The sequence below is a fragment of the Emys orbicularis genome, chromosome 16, assembly GCF_028017835.1.
Source record: "Emys orbicularis isolate rEmyOrb1 chromosome 16, rEmyOrb1.hap1, whole genome shotgun sequence".
NCBI lineage: Eukaryota > Metazoa > Chordata > Testudines > Emydidae > Emys > Emys orbicularis.
In genome coordinates, this window is record NC_088698.1 from 1,519,060 (window position 1) to 1,540,727 (window position 21,668).

The window sequence follows — 21,668 nt, forward strand, 5'->3', positions numbered from 1 at the left end:
TGTCCCTCCATGCTGTAACCTTCTTCCCACCCACATTCACAGTTTCCCTTTGCTCTGAGGGTACCTGAGAGGCATCTGGGCCCGAGGACCTTGGGTGTGACTCCGGTGTAATGAACTGCAGTCTGTTGGGGTACTTGGGGCAGTTGGCCTTCACATGGCCCAGCTCATTACATTTAAAACATCGCCCAGCTGACTGGTCAGTGGGGCGAGGTTGGTTGCTGGAGACTGGTGTGGTGGGACGATAAGGTGTCTAGGGTTTTCCTTGGGATGTAGGTGGGGCCTTGGGTTGCCCCCGGTGATAGGGTTTTGTTTCGGGTTGCTCCAACTGCTACTAGTTTTTTTTCTTTTCTGCCACCTCCACCCATTTTGTTCCAATCTCCCCCGCCTCGATTACAGTTTTGGGCTGCCCATCTAGGATATACCTTTCTATTTCCTCAGGAATATCCTCTAGGAACTGCTCCATTTTCATTAGGAAAGACAGATCTTCCCGAGATTTAACGCTTGCTCCTGATATCCAGGCATCCCAATTTTTTTCAATGTGGTAGGCGTGTCGGGAAAATGCCACATCCGGTTTCCACTTTAGGGCTCTGAACCGCCGATGGGCATGCTCGGGTGTTAGCCCCATTCTGATCCTGGCCTTTAAAAAAAAAAAAGTTCATAACTGTTCATGTTTTCCTTAGGCATTTCAGCCGCCACCTCTGCTAAGAGTCCACTGAGCTGCAGCCTCAGCTCTACCATGTACTGGTCTGTAGAGATGCTGTACCCAAGGCAGGCCCTTTCGAAATTTTCTAAGAAGGCCTCGGTATCATCGCCTGCCTTGTAGGTGGGGAATTTTCTTGGATGGGAAGCGGTACCTGGAGAGGGGTTGCTAGGATTGTCTGGTATATCCTACTTAGCCCTTGCCCTCTCTAACTCCAGTTCATGCTTCCTCTCTCTTTCCCTCTCCTCCATCTCTTTTTCTTTCTCCTCCATAGTTCTCTTGTGGGCAGCCTCGTTGGCTTTCTCTTCTCTTTCAGCAGCTTCCTTCTCGAGTTGTTTTAATTCGATCAGTCTTTTATGCTCCTTTTCTTTCTCTTGTTTTTCCAGTCTGGCCAGCTCTAGTTTATTAGCGGCGTCACTGGTACTCATTTTCCTGCTTTCTTGTGCTGGGCCACACCCCCTCTGCAGTTCACTGAAACTGGGATGCACTCAGCTCAGGGGCTGCTTAGTTAACAGAGACTTTCACAGCATTCAGTGCCCAGCCTTTCTGGGTTTAAACTAGCTATACCTGAGAGTTAGAAAGAAGAAAAAAAAAAAACCCCAGCTTGTGAATTCCTTTGCTACTGTAACTTGACCCATCTGCGTTCATGCAGAGGAAAAAACCCTCTAACAAGAAAAATTTGTCCTTTTAAAATCCTGCTGTGCTTTTGGTTCAAAAATGATCCCACCGCTCTGCACCCATGTCAGGGTTCCTTCCCCACTCTGCACTCTAGGGTACAGATGTGGGGACCAGCATGAAAGCCCCCTAAGCTTATTTCTACCAGCTTAGGTTAAAACCTGGTACGCTGCCACCACCAAGTGATTTAACAAGAAACAGGGAAAGGACCACTTGGAGTTCCTCTTCCCCCAAAATATCCCCCCAAGCCCTTACACCCCCTTTCCTGGGGAGGCTTGAGTATAATATCCTAACCAATTGGTTACAAAGTGATCAAAGACCCAAACCCCTGGGTCTTTGGACAATGGAAAAATCAGTCAGGTTGTTAAAAGAAGGATTTTATTAAAAAGAAAAGGTAAAAATCATCTCTATTTTCCATCCTGATTTTACAACTTTACAGGGTAATCAGATTCAAAGAGCCCAGAGGAACCCCCTCTAGCCTTAGTTTCAAAGTTACAGCAAAACAGGGATAAACCTCCCTCTAGCAAAGGGAACATTCACAAGTTGAGAAAACAAGGATAAACTAATACGCCTTGCCTGGCTATTACTTACAAGTTTGAAATATGAGAGACTTGTTCAGAAAGATTTGGAGAGCATGGATTGATGTCCGGTCCCTCTTAGTCCCAAGAGCGAACAACCACCAAAAACAAAGAGCACAAACAAAGGCCTCCCCTCCGCCCCCCAAGATTTGAAAGTATCTTGTCCCCTTATTGGTCCTTTGGGTCAGGTGTCAGCTAGGTTACCTGAGCTTCTTAACCCTTTACAGGCAAAAGGATTTTGGTGCCTCTGGCCAGGAGGGATTCCATAGTACTGTATACAGGAGGGTTGTTACCCTTCTCTTTATAGTTATGACAGCACTGTTGGAATGAATGTTTGTAGACAGCCTGCACTGAGCTGTTGATGTCACTGCAGCTCCTCTGATACTTGAATACTGACCTCAAATTATCATCAGTACAATCTGTTCAAGGAGATGATGCTCCGGTGGTTGAGGTGGAGCTGGGTTCAGTTCCCTGTGTGACCGTGGGCAAATCACTTAGCCTCTCTGTGCCTCAGTTCCCATCTGTAGAACAGGGATAATAGTCCTGCCTTTCCTCAGAAGATAAGTGCATTGAAGATTGTGAGTGCTCAGATACAGTACTGTGGTAATGGTTGGGGGCCATATTAATACCTTAGAATTCAGGGGTTCTCAAACTTCATTGCACCATGACCCCCTTCTGACAATAAAAATTACTACACGACCCCAGGAGGGGGCACCGAAGCCTGAGCCCGCCTGAGTGCTGCCTCAGGCGGGGGGACCAAACTGAAGCCCAACCTGAGTCTCGCTGCCCAGATCTAAAGTCCTTGGGCTTTGGCTGGGCCCCAGCAAGTCTAAGCCAGCCCTGGCGACTCCATTAAAACGGGGTCGCGACCCACTTTGGGGTCCTGACCCACAGTTTGAGAACCGCTGTCTTAGGTAGATGGCAGCAACAGCAGCAAATGACAGAGCTGGGTAGTCTGGGCTGTCAGGAGCTGGGGCTGTTGTGGAGGTGACACATCCTGCTTCTAGAGGAGTATCTGTATGGCATCCATACACTGGCAGGAGCATTCTGTGAAGGGGTGGCTCTCAGCCATCACATCAGTTTGGCTTCTGTGGTGATGCTCAATGCACCGGAACCAAGGGGAGGTTGAGACGATGCAATAAAGTGGTCTTTGTTTGGCATATGCCCTCACACAGGTGAGCAAAAGAGAGATCACACATTCTCTGGGGAGTTCTGTGCTATAACCTCATATGTAAGGAACCCAGTCTTGCAGGAATCTCAATGTAATTAGGAATATAAGTACCTACCCCTCCCCTCCCCACTCTGTTTTCACTTCTTTTTGGGCCACGCACTGCAATCTCACTTGCCTTCCAGTATGGTTTCAATCCTATCAAAAGTCCTATTTCCTTAAGACCAAGTTCAGCTTGCTGAAATGTTCACTGAAGCCTCATGAGAAGGCTGGGTCAGTTTCACAATTTGCTGCTTTTTAAAACTAAAAGTCTCAAAAAATCCCACTGGAATGAAATCTGTTGAACACATGGATTTGCTGTGATGTACGTGTGGTCGTCACGTGGCAGACATGGCTAGCAAGGTAGGTCACGGAGGTTCAGAAGGAGGAATGTGATCTCAAAAGTACAGCTCTGAATTCAATTTCTCACTGTTCCATGGCATTGTCTCTTACAGCTATGAGACTATTCAGCCCTTTATTGAAGAGTTTCTGCAGATCTTCACCTCAGTGCTTCAGGAGAGGAGGTAAATCCAACAGAATGGGACCCAAAGGAGGAATAACTGTCCTCCCATATCTGTTCCCAGCACTAAAAGTGCGGAAGACATTGGTATATGAGGGACTTTGATGCATGTGGGAATTAGAAATCTTTTAGTCTAGTTAGGAAATGTTCTGTGAGAGAGAATTATAACAAGCATTATTGTAGTGTTGCAGAGGATGCTGTGTGGTGCCAGAGACTGTTATAATGCTTTGCACTTCTTTAGCACCTCTTGCTGTAGGCTCTCAAAGTGCTGTATGTATGTTAATGAATTAACCATCACAGCTACCTTGTCAGGTTAGACAATTATTTGTCCCCAGTCTACAGATGGGGAAACCGAACCACAAGATTAAGTGACTTGTCCAAGGAGACACAGCGAGTCAGTGGCAGAGCTGGGAATCAAACCCAGATTTCCTAACTCCCCCAGGTCAGGTGTTTTAATCACAAAATCATGCTCCTCTCTAGCTGGGCATTGGGTCATTGGAGGGTCACAGCATCATGTTGAGGGTTATAATTGGCTGTTGTGGTGTGGGGACGTTGACTGGATTATGATGGAATGCAAAACTAGGCCTGGCGATAGACATTGGAGTTTGTTTCTGGGTGTCTGCAAGGTCGTGGGGTTCATGACTGCATGCTGATGAGGTTACAGCAGCGCATTAAGGATTGCAGCAGGGAGCTTTGCAGTTCATTCACTCCTCAGTTTGACTGATATACTTGCTTTTGTGTTTTCAGGTTTCTTTGTGACTATGATGAGCTGTTTCCTGTCGCAGACGATGTGAGTCTGCTTCAGCAGGCATCCTCTGCCTTGTATCCTTTTCTCTCAGCAGGTGTACACTTCACTGTGTTTTAAAAAGCTGGTGGCTGTTGACAGTCTATACTGGCACTCTCACACTTGCTACTTCTGATTAAGCTGCACCAGTGACAGCAATGGTGGGGAAGCTGTTAGAAAAAAGCCTAGTGTAGGCACAGATTTGGAGTCCTCAAAGAGCACATAACTACTCACATGTGATGTCTGAACAGGCAAATCTGGACTAGAGCACAGAGAAATGCCCTTAATGCAGTCTTGTAGGGATGACACCAGGACAGCATATATCCTCCAAGCAGTGGAAAGTGCCTGGGAAGGTGTGGAGAGGAGAAAAACACCAGTCGTTAAAAGCCAGCCTCCACCAAGGGTATTTGATGGAGCTTCAGCAATGGTGGAAAATGCTGCTAAGGACTCAGAAGGGCTTGATGATGCATACAACTTGGAGTATGATGTGAGTATGGAGCTGCATGGACAGGGAGGGTAACGGTTCTCTCCCACCATCTCCACTTAACTGATTGCGCTTTGGTGGGGTGAGAAGTCTTGTTTGTTTCCTTGGCTCTTAGGCAATGACTGTATTCCAAATCCAAATGGATCAATCAAAACTGAATTGCAGCCACCTATTCAATGCGGCATGGTGAATAAGCTTGGGAATGAGACAAACTGGGTTCTACTTGTGGCCCTGCCACTGGTCTTGGACAGATTGCTTAATTCCTTTTGTCTTGGGTTTCCTATCAATGTAACCCACCTAGTACTCGTACGCCTCCCACCACTGATGTATCTGAGCCCTTGACTTGTTTGTAAAGCATTTTGAGGAGAGGAAGGTGATCAGGAATAGTCAACATAGATTCACCAAGGGCAAGTCATGCCTGACCAACCTGATTGCCTTCTATGATGAGACAACTGGCTCTGTGGATATGGGGAAGGTGGTGGATGTGATATATCTTGACTTTAGCAAAGCTTTTGCTATGGTCTCCCACAGTATTCTTGCCAGCAAGTTAAAAAAGTATGGGCTGGATGAATGGACTATAAGGTAGATAGAAAGCTGGCTAGATTATCGTGCTCAACGGGTAGTGATCGATGTCTAGTTGGCAGCCGGTATCAAGAGGAGTGCGCCAGGGGTCGGTCCTGGGGCAGGTTTTGTTCAACATCTTTATTAATGATCTGGATGTTGGGATGAATTGCACCCTCAGCAAGTTCGCAGATGACACTAAGCTGGGGGGAGAGGTAGATATGCTGGATGGTAGGGATAGGGTCCAGAGTGACCTATACAAATTGGAGGATTGGGCCAAAAGAAATCTGACGAGGTTCAACAAGGACAAGTGCAGAGTCCTGCACTTAAGACCGTATCAAAAGCTTTGCTAAAGTCAAGGAATAACACGTCCACTGCTTTCCCCTCATCCACAGATCTCAAGTTGCAGTGGGGGAGGTCTAGGTTGGATATTAGGAAACACTATTTCACTAGGCAGGTGGTGAAGCACTGGAATGGGTTCCCTAGGGAGGTGGTGGAATCTCCATCCTTAGAGGTTTTTAAGGTCAGGCTTGAGAAAGCCCTGGCTGGGATGATTTAGTTGGGGATCAGTCCTGCTTTGATCAGGGGGTTGGACTAGATGACCTCCTGAGGTCCCTTCCAACCCTAATATTCTATGATTCTATGATATACCTGCTAAGTATTATTTGAGGAAAAGATGCTGTAAAATATCCCAGCTCTCTCAGATTCAAAGAGCTGCATACCTAATTCTGTACTTGATGGATTCTGCCTAGTGCCCCATTTGGGTTCTATTCTCATATCCCTAACTGTTCTTTGCCCCGGTTTCCATGCACACATGCCCTCTCTGTATTGTGATCCCTTTTCAGTAATTTCACCCCTTGTGTTTGGTATGTATAGTGTGCTGGAGCAGCTGCAGCACCCGCTGCCAAGGTCTCGGGGGTGGAGTTGGATTCTTTGATCTCTCAAGTGAAAGATCTGCTGCCTGACCTAGGGGAGGGCTTCATCTTGGCCTGCCTGGAGGAGCACAGCTACAGTGTAGAGCAGGTGATAAACAACATCCTGGAGGATAGGCTGGTGCCATCCCTGGACAAACTGGAGCGAACAATGCCAAGGTGGGGATGAGGTTTTAGTATGTTTGATGTTGTTTTCTTTCCAGTTGTGGATTGCTAAAGGGACTGTTCTGCATGATGGTTACTAATCACTCTGTGCCTGGGAAACTGAATGAGCTTGTGTTTCCCTCGGCAGGTAGCTGCAGTGGGAGCTGCCCAGTTCTGTCTGCCACTAAGCCTCAGTCCTGCCTCTTCCCCTGTTTCCCTGCAGAGGCCAGAGATTTTTCCATCCTGAGTTGTACAACAGAGGCTGGGTCATGTGTTATGAAGTGACACAAATGATTGTCCATTGGACACTAATGAGACCTGTCAAAATCACTTCATGGAGGACAACAGCTTAGCCCTGTACTGGGCAATAGTGCCACCACTCTTATACAGCAAGACCCAAATCCATTACCTGCAAAAGCTACTAATTTGCTGCAGATGGCTATGGTATGGTCCTTCATGATTAAAATCCCATTAGTCCTGCATGAAGGGAGTATCTTCAAAGAAACTAATTCAAGTGGAATTTACCCTGCAGGGCAGAGTAGTTAAATTGTAAGGTACTAGAATTGTACTCTGTGCAAAAAGAATTTTAACCAAGGAGAAATGAGAAATTACAATTCAAATCCACTTTTATCAGAGTCCACAGAGCTGCCTGGCCTCTGCTGCTTTCTGTATGTTGCATTGGGGGCTTAGGAATCATAATCAGCAATGGAACCTGCTTGGTTTTAGCTGCCTTTGCAGCTGTAGAATGTGCATGCACTACAGCAGCAGTTTCCAACTGTGATTGAGGATGTGAATGGTATGCTATGCCCAGTCATACTCCAGAAAGGCATTAGCTGACTGTGTCTGGTATGTTGTTCAGCAGTGATGCACTTTAAAAAAAAAAAAAAAAAAAAAGCAATCTTATCAGAACAGAGACTATATAAAATGGTGGTTTTGTACATAACAATCTGCTTTTTATTCTCTTTTAATCAGATCTGCTGATTTGCTGGCACAAACTACTTTTTATTTCTGTTAGCACTGAAGAGCTAACACAGTTACGGGAGACTGGGTGGATTCTGTTTTGCTTCATGCATCATCAACAAAACTGTCAGCTAAGTGGCAAAGGCAGAATTGTGATTCCTGGTGATCTTAGAACAGAGCACAGCTGACTTTTTTCAGATTCCAGGCTGAGTATACAGCACCAGAAATAATAAATTTAAAGATAATCCTCTTTTGACTCGTAAATTGAACAAATTTAATCTGGAAATATTTGAGACAGAATGAGTAAGGAACCATAGGGAGACCTACCTTCTGAAACCATCCGTAACAAATTATTGGGATTTTCTCCAGAGAGTAGTCCAATACATACATGCATGCATACATACATACATACAGTGTTGATTTTACCAAGTCACTGCTGAGCATAATCGTGCTTCAGTATTGAATACTCTAGTTTTGTCCATTCTTAAAAGAAGGATTTTCTCCCCTTGCTTTCTCCTAAATGGGTTTGAGCCTCCCCATGAAGATCAGCCACATGGCTTGAGACCTCTATTCTAGACCAGCATAGTATTGGATGTTAACTGGGGCTGTGAAACAGAAAATGACTGGAGCTATTGCAATCTGATGCTGTTCAGTTTTGTACTTTGTGCTGCTGTGTACGGTTAAGGGATTGACGGAGTAATGGAGATCATGGCATTGACTGAGAGAATGTGGCCCTTCTTAGCTTTATCTCAGCGGCTTCTGTTCTGTCTCCTTTCTAACAGGCAGGTGAAGACAGAACCAACCCCTCTGGTGACTTCTCGATACAACATCTTCCAGGATGATGAGTTTGATATATTCAGCAGGGACTCAGTGGACATGTCCCGGGTACAAAAAGGCAGGAGGTGCGTATCACAGCTTCAATCAGTTCTTTTGGACAGGGTGGTATAAATGTTCATGGACTTAGAGCAATAAATTCCGTTAAGAAAATCCCATTGCAGTCCTCTGAGAGTATATTTGTATGTCTGAGGCTAACTGGTAGAGTTATTTTCCTGATCACTTGTCCACAAGCAGCTAGGGCTAGAGATTTGGTTGGTTTTAACAAGAAAACATCATTGTCCCAATTTTTGGGCTGTGATCTCATTCTCGCTAGGAAATTAAAATGAAATAGTGTTGTGGCCTTTCTCTCTATTCAGCTTGTACTGTTTGACACTACTGCGCCAGACTCACTTTTAACATCTGACTCTGATTTGGTCGTTTATGTTTCATTTTCTTTTCTCCATAAATTGCAAGGCCACTACTGCCACCAGTCTGAGATTTGTGAGTCAGAAATGAGGCTAGGTGAAATTTGTTTCAAATTCAAGTACAAATATCAATAATGTCCATCTGTTTTGAAATCTAGCTCAGATAACACAATCTCAGTAATCTAGTTCCTCCACTAGTAGTTCCTGTCTCTGTGAAAGTGCATTGCCTCTGTTTCTCACATCTCTTAGCATGCCATGCTGTGTCATGTACTTTGTTTGTTTAACCCAGTGCTTTTGGTATTACCCTCTGCTGATTCAGGTTGATGGGGGGTTTCCCCTCAAAAGCCCAACAGAGTGGTTTGATGTGTTCCAGGCATTATTCAAACATTTCTTTTAAATCAGCCAAGCCTGTGTTTGGACCTGTCTTTAGATATATAAATAGCTGGGAAATGAAAGATTGATTTGTAAATTAAACTGTCTGGCTGTGGCAGCATCAGCTAAGTTTGCAGCTCCAAGACTGTAACAAAGTATTGGAGGAAAAGTGGGTGTGCTAATCTCTTTTATTGGAGGAAAGTCCAATCAGACTGTGATTTGAAGCAGCAAGTAATCAAATTATAGCTTTTTTTTACTACAAATCCTACTCTGGTTTGGCTGTGTCAAGCTGTTCTGCATATAATAATCTGCTCTTTATACTCAAGAGAGTGAGGACCAACCTCAGGGCAGACTGTTAAGAACCAGGGCACAAACTCCAAATTGGTTTCTATACTTAGATTTCACCAACCAATTATCAAATGTAAACTCCTCAGGCTCTATAACAGCCTGAACGTGAAATCACAGGCAGTCCCCTTGAATACTCTGATTGCTCCTGCCTACCTTTGTGGTAGATGGTCCCTTGCACCAAACAGCAATATTTAGGGCAGGTCCACACTTAAAACGCTGCATCAGCACAGTGCACAGATGCAGCTGTGTCGCTGCAGCACTCAAGTGAAGATGCTCAAATGAAGAGGCATAGTTAATCCACCTCCCTGAGAAGCGGTAGCTATGTTGATGGGAGAAGCGCTTCCATTTGACATAGCGCTGTCTACATGCTGGCGAGGGGAGTTAAGTCAGTATAACTATGACTGTGGATATTTCACACCCCTGAATGACCTAGTTATGCTGCTATAGGTCTGCAGTGTAGACCTGGCCTTAGGCTACTCCCAGTCCCAAAGGACCAGTTGCTTACCTCAGGTCAATTACACCTTAGATCTCACACCAAAGACAACGCTCATAGTCAATCCTATAATATATATATACAGATTTAGGAAAGGGAAACATCAGTTATTTAAAAGGTTAAAGCAGGTAAACATAGGTACACACAAATTAGTTCCAATCTTAAGTTTCAAAAAGTTGTAGAAGCTTCTATAATAAGCAAGATCTCTATGTCCTTTAGGGCTAACCAGGCTGAGCATTGAGGTTCTTTTGCTGATGTCTAGTAATCCTTGCCTGCCCCCAGCCACCTCCTCAAGTCTCAGCAGCAGAAGTTAGGGGGTTTTATTCCCTTCCCCCGTCCACTTTGAGCTGCTGCTTCCAGCGATGAACTCATCTGATGGGAGGAATTAACTTGCAAGACTCATCTTCCTGAGGCGGGAGGGGTGGAGAGTAAACAACAAAGTTGTTGGTTCTCTTTTAACGTTCCACTCTGATCTGCCTGGTGTCAGTGGGCCTTCCTTGTGGGGCAGGACAGACCACCTTCTGTTGGAGACCAGCATTTCACACTAATCAATATATCTCGTCTGTCTGAGAAAAGGTGGGTGATGTAATACCTTATATTGGACCACCTTCTCACCCATCTTGTCTCTCTGTCCTGGGACCGACATGGCTGCAACTACATCTCTCCTGTCTGGTGACTTACACAGTTATCAAGGCTTATAGTGCAAATGCTCAAATATTACTTTACAATCTGTGATACAGATGTTATAAGTGATTCCAGCTATGTATTTGTCAGTATTGAAGCATGGGGACCTTGGCCTGAGTTGGCACCTGATCTGTCAGCATCACAGGCTGTCAAACAAAATTGTTGCTTGCCTTGCAGGCCAAAATACCTACCTTTGAACTGTCTAAGTACAGCTGGAAAACCCCCAGACTCAGGTTACGTCTGCACTTGTACCGTTACAGCAGCACTGCTGTAGCGATTTAAGTGTAGACATTCACTACAGCGTCAGAAGTGGTTTTCCTATCACAGTAGTTAATTCACCTCCCTGAGAGGTGGTAGTTACACCAGGGGCTAGGTCGTCTTAACTGCACCCCTGAGCGATGTAGCTGGGTTGATCTAACTTCTTAGCGTGGACCTGGCCCTAGGTTATCTCCCATCCCCATTCACCACATTCTTCTGATCAAAGCACCAGCAGACATCACATGCATGTGAGACCCAGCAATGCTCTGTGCCTTCTCCCAAACCATTCCTTGTTGGCTGATATCAGCTAGGCCAGTGGTCACCAACCAGTCAATCACGATCGACTGGTCGATCCTAGAGGATCTCGCAGTCAATGGCGATCTCCAGTGGTGCAGCGGGGCTGCCGCTAAGGCAGGGTCCCTGCCTACCCCGGCTCCATGTCGGTCCTGCGGCCCCTGGGCGGGAGGGGCACGTGGCTCTGCGCGCTTCCCCTGTGTACAAGCACTGCCCCCGCAGCTCCCATTGGCCACAGCTCCCTGTTCCCGGCCAATGGGAGCTGCGGGGGCGGTGCTTGCAGGCAGGAGCAGTGTGCGGAGGGAGACCCCTGCCCCCCCACCCCGGTGGTGCAGTGGGGCTGCCGCTGAGGCAGGGTCCCTGCCTACCCCAGCCCCACACCACTCCCGGAAGTGGCAGCAGCCAGCGCGGTCCCGGGGGTGGGGAGGGCAGAGGTCTCCCTCCGCGCACTGCTCCTGCCTGGCAAGCACTGTCCCACAGCTCCCATTGGCTGGGAACCGGGAGTTGTGGCCAATGGGAGCTGCGGGAGCGGTGCTTGTAGAGAGGGGAAGCCCCAGCCCTGACCCCCCTCCCAGAACCAGCACCCTGTACCCCCTCCTGCACTCCAACACTCTGCCCCAGCCCGGAGTCACCTCCTGCACCCAAACTCCCTCCCAGAGCTTGCAACCTTCACCCCCTCCTGCACCCCAACTCCCTGCCCCAGGCTCAGGCCAGAGCCCCCTCCCACACTGCGAACTCCTCAGCCCCAGCCCAGAGCCCGCACCCCCTCCCAAACCCCTACCCTAGCCTGGTGAGGGTGGAGGAGTCCGAGTGACGGAGAGAGGTGGGGATGGAGTGAGCGGGGCATGACCTTGGGGAAGGGGTGGGGTAGATCCTGGGTTGCCCTTAAATTCCAAAAGTGATCTTACGTGTAAAAAGTTTGGAGACCACTGAACTAGACCCATTCTTTTCCCATCTGTCTGTCAGCACATGTCTATTGCTCATCTCTGCCCCTTCATCCTCCACCTTTCTGAGACAGCTCAGATCTCTTGTGCTCTGCTGCTCCTTTAGTTCCCCATGTTGCTGTGTCTGTCACTCTGCCCTCCTGGCTATGTCTTCACTGCAAAATAGGTGTGTTTTTTAGATCAGTTATAGCTAAGGCTGCAAGTTTGTCACAGATTCCGTGACTTTCTGTGACTTCTGCAGCAGCCGGTGTACCTGGCTCAGGGTCAGCTTAGGCAGCTCCTGTGCCAGGTGCACTGGCTGCAGCTGGGGCAGTCTCGGGCCCCTGTGCTCCCAACCTCTTCCCCGTAGCTGAGTTTGGGTGTGGGAGGGGGCAGGGGGTTGGGGCACAGGACAGGGTGAGGCGGGTGCTGGGCGGTGCTTACCTCGGGGGCTCCCCAGAAGCGGCGACATCCGCCTCGCTCAGCTGCTAGGCGGAGGCGTGGCCAGGTAGCTCTGTGTGCTGCCTCCGCCCAGAGCAGTGGCTTCGCAGCTCCCATTGGCTGTGGTTCCCCAACCCCCTGCCCCCTCCCACACCCAAACTCTGCTGCTACTTGTGGGGGAGAGGCACGAAGCCAGGTAGGGAGCCTCCTGGCCCTGCCAAGCCCTCCCCCCGAGCACCAGCCGAGGTCCCGTGATTAAAATGTAGCCTTAGTTATAGCCCTTTTGATGTAAAATCCAAGTGAAGGTAGCCTTTGGTAGCTAGTTGGGATCACCCATATACCCTCCACTTAGGGCTGACCTTGACTTGGTACATCAAGGTAAAAACTACAATGCCTTGTCTTCACTAGGAATTTACATCGAGATAGCTGTTTCGATGTCAAAACCATACCTATTTTGTGGTGAAGACAGCCTGTGTCTCCCCTGTTGTCCTTGTCTAACAGGCAGAAAACTTGATACTTGCCCAGGCTTTCTGGGCAATAGGGTTTTCTCCAGCCTCATCTAAGGCCTGATTTGGGTCTCAATGATCTCTACTCTTTTTGCCTCCCTCCTTAAAACCAGAGAGATGTAATTGTGGTGCTTGCTCTTTATCTTATTAGAGTTCTGGTGGTGTTGTTGAACATGATATTGCACCTGAAGACCACAACCTGGCTGGGCCCCATTGTACTAGTTCAGGGGTGGGCAAACTTTTGGCCCGAGGGCCACATCAGGGAATAGAAATTGTATGGTGGGCTATGAATGCTCACAAAATTGGGGTTGGAGTGCGAGAGGGGGTGCAGGCTCTGGGGTGGGGCTGGGGATGAGGAGTTTGGGGTGTAGGAAGGTGCTCTGGGCTGGGACCGAGTGGTTTGGAGGATGGGAGGGGGATCAGGGCTGGGGCGGAGGTGCGGAAAGGGGTGCAGGTTCCAGTTGTGGGTGCGGGCTCTGGGGTGGGGCTGGGGATGAGAGGTTTGGGGTGCAGGAGGGCGCTCCGGGCTGGGATCGAGGGGTTTGGAAAGTGGGAGGGGTATCAGGGCTGGGGCAGGGGGTTGGGGCATGGGGAGAGGCTCAGGAATGCAGGCTCCAAGCGGCGCTTACATCAAGTGGCTCCCAGAAGCAGTGGCATATTCCTTCTCTGGCTCCTTTGCGGTGGCACGGCCAGCTGGCTCTGCGTGCTGCCTCATCTGCAGGCACCACCTTTGCAGCTCCCATTGGAGCGCGTAGGAGCTGGAGTGGGGCCATGCCGCTGCTTCTGGGAGACATAGGGTGCGACCCTGACCCAGCGCCCCGGCCGGAGCGCCGGAGCAGGCCTGAGCCGCCTGGTGCGGCCCCTGACCCAGCGCCCCGGCCGGAGCGGGGCTGAGCCGTGTGGTGCGGCCCCGACCCAGTGCCCCGGCTGGAGTGGGGCTGAGCCGCGTGGTGTGGCCCCTGACCCAGCACCCCGGCCGGAGCGCCGGAGCAGGGCTGAGCCGCCTGGTGCGGCCCCGACCCAGTGCCCCGGCCGGAGTGGGGCTGAGCCGCGTGGTGCGGCCCCTGACCCAGCGCCCCGGCCGGAGCGGGGCTGAGCCGCGTGGAATGGAATTGATGGTCAGGGCAGAGGATGGTTTTCCCTATATTTGCAAGAATGTCACAGGAACGTGGCAATTCTTGATATACCTGTTCATCAGACAGGTTCCTCCACTAGTAATATGCAGATTCTGAATGAATTCTGGATTCAGATGTGAATTCCTCCTCAGGCTTTGGGAGCTGCAGGTTGTCCTGAGTAGACTCAGAAAGGGATTTCCCCATAAGTCTGCAGTAAGTTCTCATATGTGGTTTACAACCTCAGCATCACAAGGTCTTGATCACTGTACAGGACCAGTGGGTGCTCAGCATGTCTGAAAATCCGGCGTGAGGTATCAGGTCCCTGTGCAACTGAGGCATGCTAAATCAATGGCCATATCTGAATTTTGGCTGTACCCGTGTCTTGATTTCCTTATAAATAAATAGGATATCTCCATTATTTATTTTATTTCCTAGAACTGGAAGGGACCTTGAAAGGTCATCGAGTCCAGCCCCCTACCTTCACTAGCAGGACCAAGTACTAATTTTGCCCCAGATCCCTAAGTGGCCCCCTCAAGGATTGAACTCACAACCCTGGGTTTAGCAGGCCAATGCTCAAACCACTGAGCTATCCCTCCCGCTCCTTATCTTAATATGGGTCTAATATTACTTGCCTCACAGGGGTTGGATGAGGGTTAATTGATGGGTGTTTAAGTGATTTGAGATATATAGATAAAGTGCAACAGGAATGCAAAGTGGTGTTATTGTGGGGCTCTGATTTTCTGGCTGAGGCAGATCTCCCTGCTTGGTGTTTTGTTCTGCTGTCTTTTCCCCTCTGAATCCTGCTTTTCTAGCCCCTGCTTAGTGTAATACTCATAATCATCTCACTGTTACCTTGTGCTCTCCTCATCTGTTTGTTTGTGTTCAGCTGCGTTCTCTCATCCTATGCTTAGGTTGGAAGCTCTTTGACTTGGGGGGAGGTGTACAGCACCTAGTACAATGCAGCGCTGAGCCCTGATTTGTGCCTTTAGGTGCTAGTACTGCAATACAGATACTTAACCCCCATGAACCAGTACAGCTGCAGCCTGGTGTTAAAGGGCACTGTGCACCTGGACATGCTGCCCCTCAGCTGAGACAAGTTCCAGGCCCTGACCACTTGTAGTTATTCACGGTCCATGGTACTTTTGGGGAGAGTTTGGTCCTGGTCAAATTCCAGCTTGAGTAATTGCATTTGGCCATTCTTAAAATCTCCTCGGCAATCTCCATTCCTGTTCTGACCTGTTGCACAATCTTGCTGGGTGCTGTTAAACAGCTGTTGTGTTCCAAACCAGAAGTGGCTGTTTTCATTAGTGGGTCGAATGATCCTTTTGCATCTCCATTACTTACCTCAGGAGGGGAGGCAGTGAGGCTTATGTTTGTGAGCTTCTTTGAGATGAAAGGTGCTAGAGCAAGATGATAAAATGTAGTCACCAGATGGTGCTTAAATTTCCATTTATTTAAAAAATCCAGCTGTAAAGAACAACTCTAAACTGCCTTTATTTCTTTCTGTCCTCTCCACCGACGTGCAGGAAGGACAAGGATACGACAAAGAGTTTACTGAATGACAAGCGACTGATAGCTGAGCAGAAGGAACGCTACAGCCAGTACAGTGTGATCGTAGAGGAGGTCCCTGAGCAGGAGGGGGAAGCCCAGTTCTATAGGGTTGACTACGAGGATGAATACGACGACACCTATGATGGCAACCAGGTGGGGGCGAATGATGCTGACTCAGACGATGAGCTGATCAGTAGGAGGTGGGTACAGCATCTTTGGCCTCTCTGCTCTTTCTGCTCCCAGCCTGGAGGAGGGGTTTCTGGGTCTCCCCTTTCCCCTGCTGGTCAGGGAGCTTCTCCCAGCCATGGGAACAGGGAGTTGTCATGCTCCCCCTTCCTCCTATACCTCCTTTCCTTTCTTCGTGTGTGGAACCAAATGCTGCCTGAGCTCAGTTTTAAAACCTGAGCGGGAGGCTTTGCTCTGAGAGGTTAAGCTTTCACTGAGGCAGCACTTCACTCTGCACACAGAGGGGAACGCTGGTCATTGGGGATGGAGGGTGTGAATTGGCCTCTTATGCTTGTTTCTCCCCCCATCCCAATGCAGAAAAGCCGCTGGGCAAACAGTAAGAAAAAGCTGACCTCTGTTCTTGCTTGTTTGGCAAGTCCCTCCCCCCACCCTGGGCACAGGCTCTTCTGTGATCTAGTGATTAGAGCATGCAACTGAGAGTTCTGGGCTCCACTCCACTGCCTCGGCATGTGACCATCACCTCTCTCTGCCACAGTCTCACCATCTGCAAAATAGAGCTAATACTAAGTTGGCTCCCAGGGGTGTGAGGGTTAGCTGAGAGTTAGAACTGAAAAACATTAATTCTAAGAGCATGGCTAGAGGTATATTGGGAAAAGGAATGAGATTTTGACAGACAACCAAGTATGCACACCCACTCTTTCTCTCTCTTTCTCCATCTTTTGGAAGCTGTAAGCTTAACATTTCTCTTGTGATTTACAGAGTAATTTTCCAGCCATAACAGCATTTTCAGGAAGCAGGAATTGTACCATGTTAACAGGCAGTGCTAACCCCATTTAAAACAAAATATTTCTCTTCTCTACTTTTTTCTTCTTTTGGAATCTTCCTAAAGAGTTCTAGAGACTTGAATAAAAACTTCCTTACGGTTCACCTGTAACACATTGGGGCTTGATCTTCAGAAGTTGTGAGCACCCACCCTTCCCACTGGCTTTTCTGGGAGGTCTGAGGGTGCTCAGCACTTCTGAAGATCAGGCCTGGGCGTCTGATATAAAACAAAGGCTGTTGTACTTTTGGTTTTAAGTTTTCTTTTCCTTGGTGACACAACCACAGATTTAAAATAAAATGGAATCCTTTAGAAGAACTACATTAGAGCCAGAAATAAAGGGATAGTTTTTCTCTTCCTCGCTCCAGGCCCTTTGCACTGCTCGAGGTGTGCAAAGGGGCCATAAAGCCGATGGATTTCCTCCTGTGTGAAAGACTCCCCAGCAAACCCAGCATAATGGGTGCAACTGAGAATCAATGGGACAACCTCTGACCAATCACAGCAGTTTTAAAGTGGGGACTATTTTGAGCAGATACCTGATTTTAATATGGTGTGCACGTAATGTGAGTTGATATGCCTACATACAACCCTCAGTCCCATCGCTGTCTGTGTGCTGAGGTCTAGAGAGAGTTAACCATCAAATGCCATTGCTCTATGCAAAATGCTTTCTGGGTGGTCTCCTAGAGGAAGGCATGTTTTCTTTTGTGCAGCTCTGTTGTCCCTTGCATGTCTCAAGTCTTTTCTGCCTTTCTCCTCCCCCTTGCAATTCACCCAGTGCATGAAATGCCATCCTATCCCTGCCTCAAGGTGGCACTGGATAGTAAGTGTTTTAAACTGTCCCTTTTTAATTTAGATTTGATAGATGTGAAAAGAACATTCCACAGGGAACTGAAGATGTGCATATATAAAAAGGGAGAACTAAACCAAATACACAGCCACAAATTCATCCTGGGGTAGTGTTGCTGTCTGTCCAGGTTTTCCAGGGATCATCCCTTTTCTGAGGTAGCTGTCCCAGGAAATCTGTAAGGGAGCTCATTACACATGGCCAGCTGGCCAGTTTTATGGGCTCAGGATCATCCTGGATGTCTGGATTTTTTGTACATCAGAGGTGGCATCCCTATCCTAGAGTGGGTCTGGGGGAGATCTCCATTGACCTCTGTGGAATTACAATAGGGCTGCACTTGACCCCCAATGTATATGGTCCTACAGCTAGACCAAATGTACAGGTGGTGAAGTATTAAATATGAAATCAAGGATACATGTTCCACTAAGACACTTTTCCCTATTAGTCAATATTCACCAATTGCAGATCTCCTGGAAGTCATTGGAACATGGCAAATTTGTCATTGGCTGCTCTCCTTCTCTCTAGATTTGCTAATTCAGTCCACTTGCTTTACCAATTAGGCAGGTCCATAAAAGCTGTGGATTTCACTTCTTGAAAGACCTGCCCTTCTGTAATTCAGAATTGTCTTTAAAAGATTCTAGTATCAGAACTGCGCAGATGAAATAGTACTGAATCTTTCACCTTTCTCTCTCCATTTCCCAGGCCATTTACCATCCCTCAAGTCCTGAGACCCAAAGGACAAGAGGAGGAGGAGGAGGAGGAGGAAGTGGAAGAGCCTGAAAAGGAAACAACAAAGGTTACTAGCTTAATTTGTAGGCTGATGGGAATTGGCATTATGCTAAATTCTATTGTATGCCCTGTCTATTTCACCTGTTGAAGCCAGTAGCAGATTAATGATTTTGCTGCCCCTAGGCCCTGAAATAATTGCCGCCCCCAGCCCCATATGAACTTGTTTTCGTTTTTTTACAAATTCGTTTGAACTAAAATGAATGTAAATATCATTAAAATAATTGAACATTTACAAGTTTTATTATAAATAAAATTACAAGTACAGTGGACCCTCGCTTGAACGTGCGTCTGTATAGTGTGATTTCGCTTATAGCGTGGGACCGCACATGGATCCAAAACCCCGCATTCAAGCGGGGGTCCAGTGCAGTTTAGGATTCTCGCGAGTATGTTTACTAAATGGCGTCACGCCGTCATTGGTGGTTTCAATACGCGCTATGATTGGTAGAATCACGGCATCACTGATGCCGCGATTACAAAAATGCTGCTATTATAAATTTGCCGCCCCTGCAAATTTGCCGGCCTAGGTGATAATACGCCGCTGGTTGAAGCCCTGACCAGTAACAGTGTGGAAAGGGTTTCCTTTTCCAAAGCATGAATCTATTCACATAGCATTGAGGCAGCTCTGCTTTTCAGAGTGGCAGGCTGCAGCAAGTTGGACAGTGAAGTGTCCCCCAAGTACAATTGCCCACAGCCTCCCAACCTAGGCATGTCACAGGACTCTTACTCCTTGGAGAGGTGTGCATGTATCTCTGGAAGAGAGGATATGATGCCAGCGGAGTGTGTGAGGGGGAGGGGAGGATCATTAAAGCTGTATTATTTTCATGGTTATCATGGATTTAATGGAAATTGACCATTTGGCTGTGATTGGGGGGGGGGGGGGGGAAATCCCTAAAATCTCAGTGAAACCACTTGCAATTCAAATTTTCGGATGCTTTTCACTTTGATCAATTTGGCATCTCACATCAGCCGCTCCCTGTCACTGATCCTGGGGGACTACTTGGCTGTAATGAATAACTTCAGCTGAGGAATGTGGGGGACTCTCCCCACACCAGGGAGCCACAAGAAGTCAGGCTTCTGTAGCTCCCCAAGTCACGCTGAATGCTGGTAAAATGGTAATGAGATTAAAGACTTTATTTCCATCCCCCAGCAGGACCATTTTGTGCAGGACCCAGCAGTGCTGAGGGAGAGAGCTGAAGCCAGACGGATGACTTACCTTGCAAGGAAAGGGTAAGATGGAATCCTTCTCCAGGGGTGAATCATGGCTCCATTGAAGTCAGTGGCAAAACACTCCCTGACTTTAGTGGGCCAGGATTTCCTCCTTGGTGACTGTCCTGCTGTTGCACCTGGTCGGAATATTCCTGTCTCCTCAGGGCTCCAGCCACAATGGTATGTTGCATCTTGAGTTGACTAGAAGCTCCAGGTCTTAGGCTGTGGCTACACTGCACTTTCATCATTAAAACTTTTGTCACTCAGGAGTGTGAAAAAAACAAACAAACCCCAAATAAAAAAAGTTTTAACGACAAAAAGTGCCGGTGGGGACAGTGCTTTGTTGGCGGGAGACGCTCTCCCGATGACAAAGCTACCGCCTGTCGTTGGGGATGCTTTTGTTTGGCTGTCAGGAGAGCGGCTACACTACATACCTTACAATGGCAGTGCTGTAGCGGCACAGCTGCACCGTTGTAAGATGCGCAGTCTACACACAGCCTCAGGTTGGCTTTCAGAAATGACAGTCCATCTTTCGAGAGTTGTTGGGAGTGTCACCATTTCCAACATCTTACTCAGCTTCCACTTCGCTGCCTAGAGTGCAGCTACACCAAGTGGCAGGGATGCCTGGCAAGTCCCTTCACTGGCACAGCAATGCTACTGCTGCAGTTATATGGGGGAAGGGAGAGCAGGAACCTGCATAAGATTAGTAAGATTTGGGGGTACAGGAGCTTCCCAGATCCTCAGTAACTACCACAGGGGATGCTTGGACAGTACAAGGCTTCAGTGCAACATCTGGCTGGCTGCTGGCATGCTAAAAGCAGGAAGAGGGAGCTGGCATCACATGGCTGATGGGTAATGTTCGGATACTATAGAAGTGCTGCACAGCTCACTCGTCAGGGGAGATGGCTGGGTGGATGGACTCCCCTCAGGTGTGCTCTCTCCACATCTGATCTTTTCTCAGGATCCTTTGTCTTAGAAAGAGAAATTAGATGTGTGATCCTCAGTGTGCCTTGTGCAGAACTTGTGGTGATTCCCATTTTTATCTATACTTTAGGTACAAGCATGACAACACCTCAGCTGTCGTAGGGAACGCCAAGGGGCATGGACAAAGCCGGGATACAGTCCAAGACCGAAGGAAGAAGGAAGCCAACAAAGGGGCAAGAGCTAATCATAACCGCCGCGTCATGGCTGACAGGAAACGGAACAAAGGCATGATCCCTTCCTGAGGGACTCTTAGCCCAAGGCATTGCATTGGATTCAGGCCTTCACTTCTGAGGGCCTCCTGATCTTAAGGTTATGGTGCAATACCCAGCCCTTCAATTTTAACTGGGATCACCCCGCCCTGGGGAGAGCTTTCCATTTATGAATAGGAACTGCCCATCAGGCAGGCTTGCTGCTGTGCTAGTTGTCAATACAGCTAATGCAGCAGCAGGTCTCTCAGATGCATAGGACAGGCTGCAACAGCCATTCAGGTTTTTTTTTTAAAAACTATTTGTAATGATTCTATGAGAACTTTATTTTCATATAAGAAACATCCCCCCGCCCCCACAACTGCCTGGGGCATCCAATCAGCACAGCTAAGAGCACTTAGAATGAGCGCTACAACTGACAGTGAGGTTTGCCTGCACCATTAGCTACAGCTGCCCACTCCACACACGGTGCCTTATCCTGCAGTAGACTCATGGGATGTATAGAAACAAATGCACAACAGGCCAGTCCTGTTGCTGACAAAGCCCTAGGAGTTCAGCTGTATGGTGATGTACTTTAAATTCCTCTCCCTTGAGCGAGAAACGTGTATAAAAACATGCAGATAAAGAATTTGAATCTTTCGGCTTGGTGTTTTATGCAGTTTCCGTCCATGAACCCTATCTAATTTAATCTGTCTGTATCCGTTAGCAGTGAACTATCATATGTCTGCAGTTAGGAGCTTGTTTAATGAAGTGAGGTGTGCAGTGGATATGCATGGCCCAAAGCCCCTTTGAAATGCATTCACTATCAAGGCATCTAAAGCAAGATGATTGCAATATGCAAATTAGGTGAGGGGAAGGCATG

At 47.9% G+C, this 21,668-nt stretch overlaps 1 protein-coding gene across 1 annotated transcript in view; it reads left to right on the top strand.

Annotated features, from left to right (window-relative positions):
- The window catches only part of ASCC2 (activating signal cointegrator 1 complex subunit 2), a 50,328-nt gene extending 28,883 nt beyond the window's left edge, over positions 1–21,445 (top strand). The window contains exons 11-19 of the mRNA XM_065417581.1: positions 3,616–3,684; positions 4,428–4,502; positions 4,765–4,951; positions 6,386–6,600; positions 8,328–8,447; positions 15,747–15,971; positions 18,324–18,417; positions 19,558–19,637; positions 20,671–21,445. Coding sequence (XP_065273653.1) covers positions 3,616–3,684; positions 4,428–4,502; positions 4,765–4,951; positions 6,386–6,600; positions 8,328–8,447; positions 15,747–15,971; positions 18,324–18,417; positions 19,558–19,637; positions 20,671–20,842 — 1,237 coding nt within the window. The 3' untranslated portion in view covers positions 20,843–21,445. The remainder of the gene's footprint in view (positions 1–3,615; positions 3,685–4,427; positions 4,503–4,764; positions 4,952–6,385; positions 6,601–8,327; positions 8,448–15,746; positions 15,972–18,323; positions 18,418–19,557; positions 19,638–20,670) is intronic.
- Positions 21,446–21,668: the final 223 nt, after the last annotated feature.